This window comes from Lithobates pipiens, unplaced genomic scaffold (genome assembly GCF_037356315.1).
Source record: "Lithobates pipiens isolate NorthernLeopardFrog02 unplaced genomic scaffold, aLitPip1_a1.2 Scaffold_23, whole genome shotgun sequence".
Lineage (NCBI taxonomy): Eukaryota > Metazoa > Chordata > Amphibia > Anura > Ranidae > Lithobates > Lithobates pipiens.
In genome coordinates, this window is record NW_027507785.1 from 211,996,197 (window position 1) to 212,011,317 (window position 15,121).

General features: G+C 41.9%; 1 protein-coding gene across 2 annotated transcripts in view; it reads left to right on the plus strand.

Moving 5' to 3' along the window:
* OLFM3 (olfactomedin 3) overlaps positions 1-15,121 on the plus strand; it is a 398,230-nt gene that overhangs the window by 329,692 nt on the left and 53,417 nt on the right. For both annotated transcript variants that reach the window (XM_077452803.1, XM_077452802.1), the window contains exon 2: positions 6,613-6,759. In XM_077452803.1, the coding sequence (XP_077308929.1) occupies positions 6,613-6,759 (147 nt within the window). The remainder of the gene's footprint in view (positions 1-6,612; positions 6,760-15,121) is intronic.

The following is a 15,121-nucleotide window of genomic DNA, read 5'->3' on the forward strand; positions in this document are numbered from 1 at the left end:
GACAGTTGGGAAATATGGAATTCAAAGTGAATATAGCTTCATTTTATGCTTTAAACTGAATGAACATTCAGTTTTTGGAGTAAACATTCTATATTTGTTAAGTAAATCAACCCCAAGGACATGACTAGAAAATGTAACTTGATCTTGAAATGGACCCTCACTTACCCGCAAATAGGCCTTATTCAATATGCTAAAGCAGATATGGTATTTGCAATTTAAAAAAAATGTACAACCTTTATTTTGCGCAGAAATATTCCAATGTGACTCAGGTTCAGGAGATGGGTTACAAGGTCTTTCCTTGAAGGTATCGGGTTCCTGCCACCCTTTACCGGGTGCATCCTTCCCCTCATGCCCCAAGTTTGTGTTGGAGGTGCTGAGGGGAAGGAGGTATGATGATCATCATTTCCTGGGAATGCCCTCAAATCCAGCCTTTTTGGCAGGAGGTGTCTAGTACAATCAAACACCTTACAGAGGTTGTTGTGACCGGTAGCCCCCCCACTTGCCTGCTGCACCTGTAAGAGAGGTTCATCAAGAAATACAAGGCCTCCCTCACCATTCAGTTGCTGAATGCAGGTAAGGCCTGTATACCCTTGCGCTGGAGGGATGCTACTCTGCCCTTGAAGTCTCTTTGGAGTTCCAAAGTCAATGAATTCATAGAGATGGAAGAACCCTCAGCTACCCTGTGAAACAAAGACAAAGTATTTCCAGAAACCTGGAGGCCTTGGCGAAATTTAGTATACACCGATGCATATTTCAATGACTTCCCTCCCCATGAGTAAAACAGGTGCCCTTCCCTGGGAGGCATTTTTCTCAGTTTTTTCTTTTTCACCTTTTATATCCCCTCCCACCTTTCCTCCCCACCCCTCCCTTTTATTGCCCCCTCCTCTCCCTTCCTACCCTTCCTCCTCCCACCTCATAGTGTACCCTATAATCTCAATGTGTGATCTCCAGCCCGTTGCTTAATTGAGTTGGTAACATAGAGTGCTTGTATTCTTTATGATGCTGTCAACCAAGATTTAATGCCTTATAGGGCATGCAATACACATTCTATTGGGGTATGTCCCATGAGACTGCCATTCTAAATTGTACTTCTAGATCAGGTTGGTGTTACCCACTTTTCCTGTATGACCATTTATGGCAGCTGTGTAGCATTATCTGCATTTTAACTGACCACTTTTAGAAAAAACGTGTTTTCTTAATGTCTCTTAAAGCCTTACTCCAGTTTTACTTTTTCCATCTTGTCTCTGTGCTTTCATATTCTTTTTTATTGGCAGTAACCCAGCCCTTTCCTCCCTGGTGTGGGTGTGATGAAAACACTCTCTGTAGGCCAGTGGGTTATGTCATGATGCCAGCAGTAGAGTTTCATATTGGACAGATCCCTGCTAAGTATTTCTACCAGCTCTGCATCTTAGGACATCCCTGAGCAGAAGTGCACACCCATTACATGTGTACCAAAGATCTCTTCTCACAGCCAGATCTTAAAATGGAACTGAAGGCAGTAACTACTCACCTTTTATCCAACTGTTACATCCCTCGTTGAGGCTGGCATCTTCTTCTGTGTGCCGACTTTCGGTAAATCTTCATTGGCCAGCACGGGATAACATTACTCCTGTGCATGCACAGGAGGCCATCATTCCAGCACACAGTGATTAGGCCAGCTGCTGTAAGCGAGCTGCACATTCACAGCTCAGTTTACATGTGGGGGGTAGCTGGGAGAAGACAGATAGATTAATTTTATTACAGAAGGGACATTGCATATAATTTCTCAAATAAAAAACCTGCCTATTTCTAGTGAATAACAGTGAAACTTTAGTTCAGCTTTAATACAGTACTCCTTACCAAAAACTGTCAATAGTGTCAACAGTTAAGAAAGTTGCAAAGCAGTCCCCAACTATTTTAATTACATTTTTCTTTAAAGGAGGGATAAGTGTTATCTATGTCTACACTGATCAGCCATAACTTTATGGCCAACCACCTAACATTGAGTAGATCCCTCTTTTACCACCAAAACAGCCCTTATCCATGGAGGCATGGACTCCACTAGACCTCTGAAGGTATGCTGCGGTATCTGGCACCTAGCCGCCAGTAACAGATTTTTTTCATTCCTGTAAGTTGCAGGGTGGGCTTCCATGGATCATGCTTGTTTTTCCAGCACACAGATGCTCGATTGGATTGAGATCTGGAAAATTTGGAACTCAATACCTCAAGCTCGCTGTTGTGTTCTTCCAACCATTCTTGTACCATTTTTGCAGGGTAGCAGGGTGCATCAATCTGCTGAAAAGGGCCCCTGCCATCAGGGAATACCATTTCCATGAAGGAGTGTACTTGGTCAGCAACATACTGTATCTCTTCCCAAGGGAAGTGACACACACACACCTAGCTGTCCCCATGATGTAAAAGAAAATGTGGTTTGTTAGACCAGGCCACCTTCTTCCATTGCTCTGTGGTCCAGTCCTGCTGCTCACATCCCCAGTGTAGGCGCTTTTGGCTGTGGACATAAGTCAACAGCTCAGCTCAGCTCTGCCCTATTGTTGTGTACAGATGACTCACCTGCAGACCCTGTGTTTACATACATGTAAATAATCAGTACTGATATGTAAATAGCGGCTGTATTCATATGTAAATATTGGCGGACCAGCGGCATTGATATGTAAATAGAGGTGTTATGTAAAAAAAAATCATGTCCCTCTGAGGGTAGTGTGGGGTGTGCAGAGGTAGGCAGAGAAGGAATTACAGTTTGGGTGCACAGGTGAGCAAGAAGGGGGTGTATGGAGGTAAGGAAGGTGGGTGCAAAGATGAGCAGAAGAGGCAGGTAGAGTTAAAGGGGGGGGGGGGGTTGGAGTGGAGAGGATAGGGGAAGTTTGGGGTGCAGATCTTAGCATGGGTTTTAGGAGGCAATGGCGTACTGACAGGGTAGGTAAAGATGTAGGTCTTGGGTAGGGTAGCCCATTAATTTCAATAGACTTTTCTATGCAGTACAAATGCATAGAAAGAAGAAAGTCCCTAACCCTTTTTTCAAAAATCACACAGTTGCACAGCAGCACATGTCAGCAGATGCGTGTGGGTCCATTAACAATTTATGACATTGCTATGTATCTCCTAAAGGACAGCATGTTTCTGTGGTGTCAGGAAAGCAATTTTGTATGCATTCCCATCACACACAAATGTCTCAGTTACCATGGTGGTCAGTGTAAATCTTATCATTACATTGTGGCTTGGTGTACAATCCTTTCCTTTTCCCTTCACACTAGTGGTCAGTGTGACAGTTCCCTATTAAATTAATGGTCAGTGTAAATCCCCATTACATTGGTGGTTACTGTGAATGCTATTAAATTAGTGGTCGGTGTAAATCCCAATTACATTGGGGGCCAGTGTTTGAAACTCCTCTTTATATTGGTAGTTGGTAAAAAAAAAATATCAGCATTGCCATTGATCACACCCTCTCTTCCACCCAGCACTGCCACTGATCCCAGGAGTTCTAGGATCCCTAGGAGTTTTCTGTCTATTGATGAGTCTGATCACCTCCCTAGTACATGGTGTGCAGGCAGTGAGGAGATGGTGTACAGTAACCTCTAGCAACCAATCAGTAAGCAGTATTGATGTACAGTAATCTCTAGCAACCAATAAATAAGCAGAAATCATGTGTTGTAACCTCTACGAACCAGTCAGTAAGAGGAAATGATATGCTGTAACCTCTGGCAAGCAATCATAATAGCTTCCTGATCTGATTCAGTAAACTGATTTTGAGTCTAGCTGCTATCTATTATATGTCTCGGAGCAGGTGGAGAGCGAAATTGCATGGGGGAGGGGCAATAGAAAATGTTTGCCGGGGTCCAATCAATATTAAAGATGGCCCTGGCTGCAGTGAACAGGAATGTTAGAAGATGGTAATTAGTGCAATTGGGTGGTTTCAAATTTAGCAATGCTGCTTTTGATTTTTTGTAATCTTTTACCCAGAAATGTATGTATTATTTGGTATATGTCAATCCACACATTTTTATTTTTTGGGAAATCTCATAGCCAGCCTTCGATATGTGCATCAATGAGCCTTGACCACCCATGACCCTGTTGTCAGTATGCCGATTTTCCTTCCTTGGACTACTCTTGGTAGGTCCTGACCACTGCAGAGTGGAACATCTCACAAGAGCTGCGGTTTTGTCCATTTTTTTTTTTTTTGCTTTCAGCAAATCAACTTCAGGAACACTTCACTTGCTACATAATATATTCCACTCAATTGTAGATGCCAGTGTAACAAAGTAATCAATGGTCATAAAGTTATGGCTGATTGGTGTATATACTGTGTGCAGAAACCATATGCATGGAAGTTTCATTTTTTAATAAGTTTTTGTTCTGAGATTTATATGTGTCCGAGAGACTGTAACTTGTGGCACAGTAATTAAGGCATATTTTGTGGGTACAAAGCCTAGGGAATATGTGTATACAATAGGCAGGTTTAAAGTGATTTGTTAAGGCAGTACACACAAGCACTGCCAGCCCCTCTGCTAGGATAACCTGTAGTATATACTGTATTTGTGAGATTATTCTTCTAAATACCTTATTTTTACTCCCTGATCAGCGATCACTTGACTGCCTGTCACTCTCTTCCTCTGATGTATGTACTAGGGAGGGAGGGGCTGAGATCTCCCTCAGAAGTTTGACAGGTAGTCACGTGACCTCCCTCTGTAGTGCATACATCGGAGGAAGACAGCAGTGGGCGTTCACGTGACTGCTGATTGGGGAGAAGAAATAAGGTATTTAGAAGATGAATTTTACAAAATACAGTATATACTACATGTAATCCTAGCAGAGAGGCTAGCAGTGCTTGTGTGCAGTAATGTTTGCACTGCTCAGAATGGTGCTAAAAGGGGAGGGACGGCTCACACACAGAGCTGACAGGCAGGGAGAGAGGGGGAAGGAGGACAAAGGAAGACATAGGAGAGCAGGGCTGTGGATGACGGAGGCACACAAACTAACCACAGTGTCAGGGCTCAGCAGCCATGATTAACCATGGTCAGTTTTACAGGGGGAAGGACATAGCCAGGCAGGATCAGCCAAGTATTTTAAGTAATACGGGGGGGGGGGGGGCAAATTACACAGCTAACAAATTACATCGCTAACAAACACTTTAAAGACAAAGTAAACTCACCCACGCTGATGCTTCATTCCATTTAGTCCATTATAATAAGTAATTATCAAACTCTAGCCACTGTAATCCAGCCCAAATCACATATTATTTACTGTTTAAAGAAACTTTAAAAAACTTGTTTCCAGGGGTAAGGCAGCACCATCTTAAGTATTGTTTAAGTCCACAGTAGAGTGTATTTCTGCCCTTACATTGAGCACGTCCTGTACTGTTAACCAAGCCTCTTTCTCAATCCAACATTTCTATGGCAACCCTGCTTCCCTAGTTTCATAGTATTTACGTGTGCCGATTATCTAGTGTTTGCCTATGTCAGTCTTATCAGCTTCAGCCGTAAATCAGGGGAGATATGGGCATGCTCAGTGATGTCATTCTAAAGAACAGAAAGGATTACAACAATACTAAGCAAGTAAGGAGATATCTACAAGCAGTGTTCATTCAGGTTTTTTTATGCTGATTTTGCATGGGGCAAAGTTGTGGGGGAGAGTTTACAACCACTTTAAGCCTAGTACACATGGGTCAAATGCCGGGCCGCATTGGCCGGTTCAATAAAAACCGGCCAACATTCGGCCTGTGTGCACTGCTATCTGTCCAACAGGAGTCGGCCGTTTGGCCAGCTTCTGTTGAAGGCGCATGACTGAAAAAGGTCTGCCGATTGTCTCCCGATCAGCGCTCTCAACCAATGGCTGATAGTGCTGATGGGAGTGTTCTGGCAGGGGGTCGTCCTTTTTGTCAGAACACAGTGGAACAGCAGGGAATATTGCTTGCAATTCAGTTGCACTTTAATGTAAATCCTGCTTGATGCATTTTTGGTGCACTTTTCAAAATTGCACCCAAAACACAGCTTCCCATTGAAATGAATAGAAAATGTATAAAAAACACACCGCTGTTGTATTTTTGGTGCATTTTTTTCATTCATGTTTCACAGGTGCATGCTGGGAGTTAGGCAACTAGAAAACGCATTAAAATGCAACAAAAATGCATATGCCGTCAAAGGAGCAGCGTGAAAGCAGTCTTACTAAAAATACTAAATACTAAAAAGTATAGGCTTTCTTTTCTTGATAGAGCTTAATGAGTGATTTGAACCATAGAGGATCCCCATTTTTTCATGGCAGTAAAGTTTTAATAATTTGTTTATTGAAGGATTATCCAAAATCAGCATTTTACAATATATAAGGGATCCAGTCTGTCTTGGATAGATTTAACTATTTAGCTATATTCCAGCATTGCGTGATTGAGCATTGTCAGCTGTAAGCACTGCCATTAAAAAAACTACCTTGGTTAATTTACTTTATGACAGTGACTGTACAAGGCACACAATGCAATAAAAATGTAGGAAAAATTAAATGTATTTTCCTTCGTACTTGAATAGGCCAGCCTGAATGGCAAGAAATTGCCTTTTTGAACTGAAAGGTATCGTTGCTTTTATGTGTTCTAATAGACTTTTCTTTTTTTTTGTTCTTTTCTTTCAGACACAAATAAGCCCTCGGGAAGGCTGGCAGGTTTACAGCTCAGCACAGGACCCCGATGGCCGCTGCATCTGCACCGTGGTGGCTCCAGAACAGAACCTGTGCTCCCGAGATGCAAAAAGCAAACAACTCCGGCAGCTTTTAGAAAAGGTCAGTAAAACTCGTCATCTGTTTTCCCAAAGCATAATAACCATTGCTTTTCGGTGTGGATTTAATATTTTTCATGATTTTCACATTTTTCAAAGCTTACTATTTTTACTATTGTACTGAATATAGAGATACACAGATTGGCTATGAAAAGAAGCTCCCGTTGGATTGTTTACTAGTGATTTTTTTTTTTTAATTACAAGAAGTCACTAAAATACACACTCTTAAAGGACTATTTATGAAAAAATTCACATGTACTTTAGATTTGTTATAAATATGGCACTTAGTTATTCTGTGTAACATTCAATTATTCTAAAAGATGTGCCAACAGTTGGATGTGTTCTGTTTTTCATGTGCTAATGCAAATTTTGATAATATTTACCATATTTCTAAAGCAGCCAATGTGTGCCGAACAGTTGCTAAGAGAGAGTTTTAGCTTGAGATCGGCACCTACGCCATTTGCTTCAGCCCACAATATTTTGCCCTATAAATGGCCCAAATCAAGCTTTCTTGCCACATTTCACACACTCCCCTCCCTCGCCAGCAACTTTTCTGTTCATATCTCTTGTTTCTCATTTTCACAGGCATGAATAGCAGCCATTTGCATGGGATTTAATATGTTACTCTACGATTTATAGTATCAATGATATATTTCTTAGGAGAAGCTGTATTTTTACACACAAAATGTAAGTGAAATGTACAAGGGCGGACATTTATCAGTCTGCAGAGAGCTATGGAAATTGTGCACAAGAGTCAAGATAAAAAGAATTACAGCATTAAGTACACTTACTGAAATAGAAGTGCCTTCAATATAAGGCAGTAAGGTAAAAGGGCAGTGTCTTATGTGACAGAAAAGGTGATGCGTATCAAAGTGTTTCTGGCATTGCTTGAGCGTATTCATTAACTGGAATAATTCTTGCAGACATCATTACCCTAACTTCTCATGTCCACGTTCTCTTAAAATGTGTTAGACTGCACAGAAAAACCATTGATCTGTTGAGCTAAAAACCTACGCCTCTCTTATTCCACAAATCCAGACACCCCTATCATAGGGGAGACCGCTGTCTGTGCCCAGTACAGACTGTCTGTTCTTAGTCTGAGCAATGCTGATCGACCCAGTGCTATTAAAACCTCACATCACAAGAAAAATACTAACCGCCACTGTCATAAAAAATAAGTAGCGTTAGGCAAATAACGCAACTATTGATAATACATAGGTAGCAAATGGTAATGGTGGTTATGTATGGATAATACATTTGCAATTGCAGCAATTTGTGGACAATACACTTTCAAAACATTGCACAACATTACATAAAACACTATATTTAGCAGTGCTGGAATACGTTGTCCATGTATTTTGTGCAACAACTACCAACTATCAGCCAGTAGATGGCAGTGTTTATAAGTTTGTAGCTGCTCTATGGTAAACTCTATAGCCCCATACACACTATCAGATTTTCTGCTGATTTGTTCTGTCGGATTTACCAAAACCATATCATATGAGGAGTTTCAATTTATATGCAATCAGGCAGGCCCTACATGGTTTTGGTAAATCTGCAGAAAATCTGATAGTGTGTATGGGGCTTTAGTCTTTTTTCTGTATAAAACAATATAATAAATTTCCCTGTCTGCAGATAAAGTGTTACTAAACCCATGACTGTAAAAACAGTCTGTATATGCAGCATAGCATGCTTGTTATACTCACTGTGGAACCTAAGGAGTTAATCCTCTGCATTGTGTAAAAAGGCTGTTTTATCCTGTATGCACAGGTCCTTCCCCTCCTGCACTGTCTATCTGGGGAAGGCCAGCTAACACAGGCAGAGTAGCCAAACTGCTCATGCTCAGTTGTGTCTTTTATGCTAGAGAGAACAGTTACTTGTTCTCAGAGATAACCAGGTCACATGATATTGACATCGCACATGTGGGCATGTATACAAGCTGCAGTGGAAATCTCCTCCTACCAGAACTCTCACTGGAGAAACTGTGCAATTTATCATGTAACTGTGGTATACAGATCATCCAAAAATGTATATAGTGTCAGTATTTTAATGTAAAAAGAAGATTTATAAGCTATGGGCACTGTGGAGAGGAGGATGAACTATTTTCATATTACTGGGTTTAGTAACACTTTAAGCAGCAAATCTATATGGACTTTTCACTGCCGGTTTGTTCTGTAGGGCTATATACAGAATTTCTAATAAGTGGACCATGTATAACACACCATTTAAAGCCAAAGTTCACCTTAAAAATAAAATACATGCTTGTGAATGTTTTTTTTTTCTTAGGAGCCTGCATGCGCGATCAGCAGATCCCAAGTGCAATGTCAGGCTCCTGCATACACTCAGTACAGCTGTCTTCCCATATCTCCCATACGGGCTGACAGTTACTAAAGTGCATTAAGTGTCAATGAATTTCATCGTTAGTGCCCTCACAGTTCATTGAGAACTACAAGTCATCTGCAATGGTGCGAGGTGGGATTTGTAGTGCATTCAATCGCAAATTACTGTAAATGAATGACGAGGCTGTGTGAACAGAGCTGCTCTGCTTTTAAATTGTGACAATGGGTGTAGGGAGAGGATCCCCCACCGCTGTCACAGTGGGAGATCGGGAGTGAGCAGGGCTGCTGCATTAGTAACATCTTACATCTTACTCCCTAAATACGGGCGTAATATTTAACATGTTACTAAAGGTGAAATTATCCTTTAAAAGAGAAGAAAATAATATACTCAGGAAATATGTTTTCCACAATTCATTGTGATAATTAATTAAAGTTAGGCAATCACCATATACAGCCCTTCTCTATAATCACAGTTTGTCACCCACAATAAAACACAAAATATCATGTTTTTAACAAAACAAAATTCACTGCAATATAATGTACCAATGTCTAGATTAAAGTGACTTTGTCAACACAAGGTTACTTCTATATAATAAAAAGAAGAGGTAATATAGTTACTCTTCTAGTATCCTATGTGTTGAGAAACTGCTGCTTCGTTATTCCCAGCGCTGTGCATTTTTCATGTTTACTGGGTATGTGGAATATCTGCTTTCCCACCACACTCGGCCGTTTCTGCCACTTACGTGTACATTACCACATATAGTTTGGGCTACCTCTTCTTTTAGCAGGCGTGTTACTGTATAGGAGTGGCCCTGTGCTGACAGCGTCTTTTTAAAGTCACACATTCCTTACCCATGCAGAGCAAAGTAAAAAGGACACATACTGTAAATGTAACCTTCCCAGCAGCATATACTCACCTTTCCTTCTTTGGCCATTGGGAGTGAATTAAAATACCTGGCACCTTTGAGTATGAGTGAGCACGATGAGTGGATCTGTCTGGGTTTGGGTTGCAGGAGAACCCAATCGCCGAACACCATTGCATACCTCCCAACGGTTTGAGATGGGAATGAGGGACACCTATTAGCAAATGTATGTAGGCATAGGACACACCCCTTACCATGCCCCCTTAAAGGAGAATTGTACAAAAAAATCAAGATTGGTTAAACCCATAAGTGCTTTTTTTAGCACTACTATTATTTTATACTGACTTTTGGAATTAAAAAATGCAGCAATATAGAAATCAGAGGAAGGGTTTAGCACTGGGAATCAGACCAAAATGATGGATGAATGAGTAGGAAAGAGGGACAGAGGGACAGTCCCTTGAAATCGGGGACAGTTGGGAGCTATGCCATTGAACTCCATAGGGGATGAATTGTCATAATCAATTCTGCCCATTTTCAAACCTAATAGGCAAGCCATTGTCCAAAAAGAGCATAAGGTGCTGGATCCTGCCATGTACCAATGCAAAAAAACATTGATCTCAACTTGCTTCTGGGTCCCGGCCAGCCTAATGCATTGTGCATGCAGGAAGTCGACCACTCAGTGCATGTACCATTCAAAAAAATATTTGCATTCTCTGAAAGCATGACATGCATTCTCTGGTTTGATGAGGTGGCAAGCATGATGCCCACCACATTCAATAAGAGAAAATTTTGGGGTTGATTTACTAAAGACAAAGAGACTGTGTACTTTGCAGTTGCACTCTTCAAGAACAGTTGCTCCAGAGCTTAGTAAATGAACAGAAGCTCTGCTGACATTTATCATCCAATCATGTGCAAGCAAAAATGCTGTTTTTTTTTTCCTTGCACATGATTGGGCATTCTTTGTACAGTGAAGCTTTACCTCTTTTTTATAAGTTTTGGAGCAACTGCACTTTGCAAAGTGCACAGTCAATTTGTTTTTAGTAAATCAACCCCTTTGCATTCATTCAGAAAATTTTCAGAATGGTGCACATGCTGAGTGGCCAACCACCGTGCATCAGATGGGCTGCTCAGCATTGGACCCGGAAGCAAGTGGAGATCACTGGAACAGCAGTCTGCGTCCATGATTACCAGCTTTCAGGGACATCAGCCAGTTATGGTTTATACACAGTTACACTGGTCCAAGCAGGACCATCTAACTATGTAAAAATATACCATGCCTGGAATTCTTCTTTTACGAATCCAAGTCAGAAACAAAAACAAATCAGCCTTGTAGACAAGGCCTAATGATAAGTTAGTTTTCATATAATGGGTTGCAGTTCTATGCGCTCACGTAAGATGGCCATTTGTGATACATACAGCACTTAGCCAAGTCTATTTAGAAAGTAAAGTTCCTGTGGACTATAGAGCCACACACAAACATAATAAATAATAATAAATACCATTTTAATATTAGAGCCTATGTTTTAATTAGAGCTCCTATTGGAATGATTTCTTTCCACCCAGCTCAGGTGTTCTATTCAATTCTGGCTCAGCTGCTGTGCAAACAATTGGGTGAAAATAATTGGGAATTTGTCTGACCTGAGAAATTAGAAAACAGGTGAGGAAATATCATATTATTTACAGCAGATGAATGAGAATAGAACAGAGATGATTATAATGAATGGTAATTATATTCCTACAGTAAGACTTAAGCTCTCTAGAGAGTGTGGGAATCAGTCTTACTCCAGTCCACTGCCATAATTGATCAGGAGCTGGAGCATAAACTGATAGCGATGAAAGAAAAATTGATTAGCTCAAATCCAATTAAACTCTTTTTTTTTGTCAATGATTGTTTAAGTAGAAGACCCTTTAGGGTATATGATGTCTATGAAAAGTTCACATCTGTGCATGAATATTCATATGTAAGGGACATGCATTCAAGTGTATTAGCCAACATTGAAATATGTTGAGTGTTTAGTTGCTGTTGGTTTAATTGCTTACTTCCTTGTTCAACACGGCTACGTTGTGCCTTTGTAGGTCTCCCTTGCAAGATTGATGGCCTGAATTTTTCAGCATGTTTGTGCACAGTTTTTAGCCCCATGCTGGTCTGCCATAACTAGCAGTCATTGTTCAATGAAATGTCCTAGGTGGCAAAAAAGGAGTACCCCCATTGAATGGAGAATGGCAGTTAGTGGAACTTAGTCGTAGAGTCCGAGAAAGCCAGGTTCCAGTTACAAAGTGGAACCAAATCAAAAAGAGCCAAAAATATGTTTTCTGGCTAATAAAGGTAACACCCCAGGCATCTTATGCTGCCTATTTTGAAACGTTTAACATTTGGCTTTGGTTTGCTGCAATTGGGCATTAAAAGAGCCTACAAAAATGAACTATCCTGTACCAAATCATATTATTCAAATGTTTTCCTCTACCTAACATTATCTTCCAAGCTTTTTCTAAACACATAGTGAAACAAACAGATATGTTTAGCCCTGTTTTTACACCCTCTGCAAGCTCATGGTGTGTTATAGGGCCACTTGTGTGTTATTACCATTTCAATACAGGGCACTTTCACCCCCTTCCTGCTCAGACCAATTTTCAGCTTTCAGTACTCTCACACTTGAATGACAATTACTTATGCCGCGTACACACGATCAAACAATCCGGTGGAAAAGTCCGCCGGACAATCCCCCCATGTGTAGGCTTCGGCGGACTTTTTTCACCCAAAAGTCCAGCGGACTTAGAAAGTAGTTTTGCACTTTCCGCCGGACTCGCATTTCAGCAAACAATACGGCCGTGTGTGTGCCAGTCCGCCGTACTGTTGAAATGAACGGACTTTTCCCGCCCGGAGAAAAGTCCGCTCATTTTGAGCGCGTCTCCAGGTAGCCGGGGCCAGCGAAGGAGGCGTCGCTGGCCCCGTCACCTGGTATGGACTTAAAGGGGAACCCCTACACCGAAAAATCGGCGTGGGGGTCCCCCCCAGGTCCACATCAGACCCTTGTCCGAGCAGGCTACCCGGCCGGCCAGGAAAGGGGGTGGGGACGAGCGAGCGCCCCCCCCTCCTGAGCTGCGCCAGGTCGTGCGCCCTCAACATAGGGCGGTGCCTTGGGGAAGGGGGGCCGCGCGGCCCCCCCACCCCAAAGCACCTTGTCCCCATGTTGATGAGGACAAGGGCCTCTTCCCGACAACCCTGGCCGTTGGTTGTCGGGGTCTGCGGGCGGGGGGCTTATCGAAATCCGGGAGCCCCCTTTAATAAGGGGGCCCCCGTATACCGGCCCCCCACCCTATGTGAATGAGTATGGGGTACAATGTACCCCTACCCATTCACCTGTGAAAAAAAGTTTAAAAAAACACAACACACAAGGGTTAAAATAGTTTATTGCACAGTTCCGGGGGTCTTCTGTCTGTCTTCAGGGGTCTTCTCGCCGGACTCTTCCGCTATCTTCTGCTAGCTCTTTTACTAGCGGAGGAGCCCAGCTTTCTTCTTCGCTGCTGCCGCCGCCCTCTTCTTCCGACTTCCGGGGTCTTGTCCCCCTCTTCGGGGGTCTTGTCCCCCACTTCGGTTCTTCTTGCCGGGCCACTGCGCCTTCTTCTAGCTCTTTTACAGGCCCTGGTCTACTGTTGCCGCTGTCGCCGCTGTCGTCGCTGTCGACGTCTTCTGTTCTTCTCTTCTTCTCTTCAGATGTTGCCTCGTCGCATGCTCTGCTCACAATAACAGAGACGCGGCGCGCGGTGACTTATATAGGGACATCGCCGGATGATGTCCCCGCCCATTATGATGTCACAGTCCCAGATGACATCATAATAGGCGGGGACATCATCATCATTTGGGCCAAAATGTATGCTTTTATATATCCTTGGTAAACATAACACACATTAGTGGATATTATTTAGTCTGTGTGAAAAGTTATAGCATCTACAAGCTATGGTACCAATCATTGAAAATTGATCACACCTGATCATACCTGATGTACTAACTGCCTATCTAATTTCTTGAGGCCCTGACATATCAGGACAGTATAAATATCCCCCAAATAACCCATTTTTGGAAAGCAGACAGTCCAAGGTATTTAGTAAGAGGTATGGTGAGCTTTTTGAAGTTGTAATTTTTTTCCCACAATTCTTAGGAAAATTAAGAAATTATTCTATTTTTTTATTTTTTACACAAAATTATCACATTAACAAGTTATTTCTCACAAACGGTATAGGAATACTTGCAATGACATTCTTCTACTCTTCCCCATATGTGTGAGACTTTTACACAGCCTGGCCACATACAGAGGCCCAACATCCAAAAAGCACCTCCAGGCGTTCTAGGGGCATAAATTACACATTTAATTTCACAACAACCTATCAAACTTTCGAAGGCCCTGGAACACTAGTACAGTCGAATTACCCACAAAATAACTCTGTTTTGGAAAGCAAACACCCCAACGTATATATTCTATGAGGTATAATGAGTCTTTTGAACATTTCATTTTTTTTTCTTTACCCTAATCTGAGATGGGCTGTGTCCATGTCCCTCGGACATGGACACATGAGATGGGCGGTATCCCTCGCCCCTATTGCCATGCTGCGTGCTTCTGGGGGTGTGCACGAGTGGCAAAATTGAGGACAACACATGTGACCATCTGTGATTGGACACAGCTGGTCATGTGATAAAGAGACATTTTCATTGGCACTTTACCCTGATCGGGGATGGACTGTTTCCTGAGGGATGAAAGGGGATGAAAGGTTCTTGTTGGTGTCATTTTACTATACGCCGGTAGGGAAGTGATTAAGGAGCCTTCACTTTATGTGTGAGAGGACATAATCTCAAACACAGCTGCCTCAGCTCAGTTGTGTTTTGTAGATAACAAGTACAGTCCCAATTGAGAAAATATGTAAGTTACTATGGAGATGAATCTACACCGTATTGTATTTGATAGTCTATATATTAAATAGCAGGAACAAAGAATATCCAGAAAACCATCATACTTTTAATTTTCTTCAAACAGGAATATTAATATATAATACGGCCTTTATAGCATGGAGTTGATTTACAAAGCAGAAATAGGTTGTTCACTTCGCCAGGGAAGATGCACTTTGCAAGGGGATTTTCCCCAGAGCTAAGTAAATGTGATGAAATTTC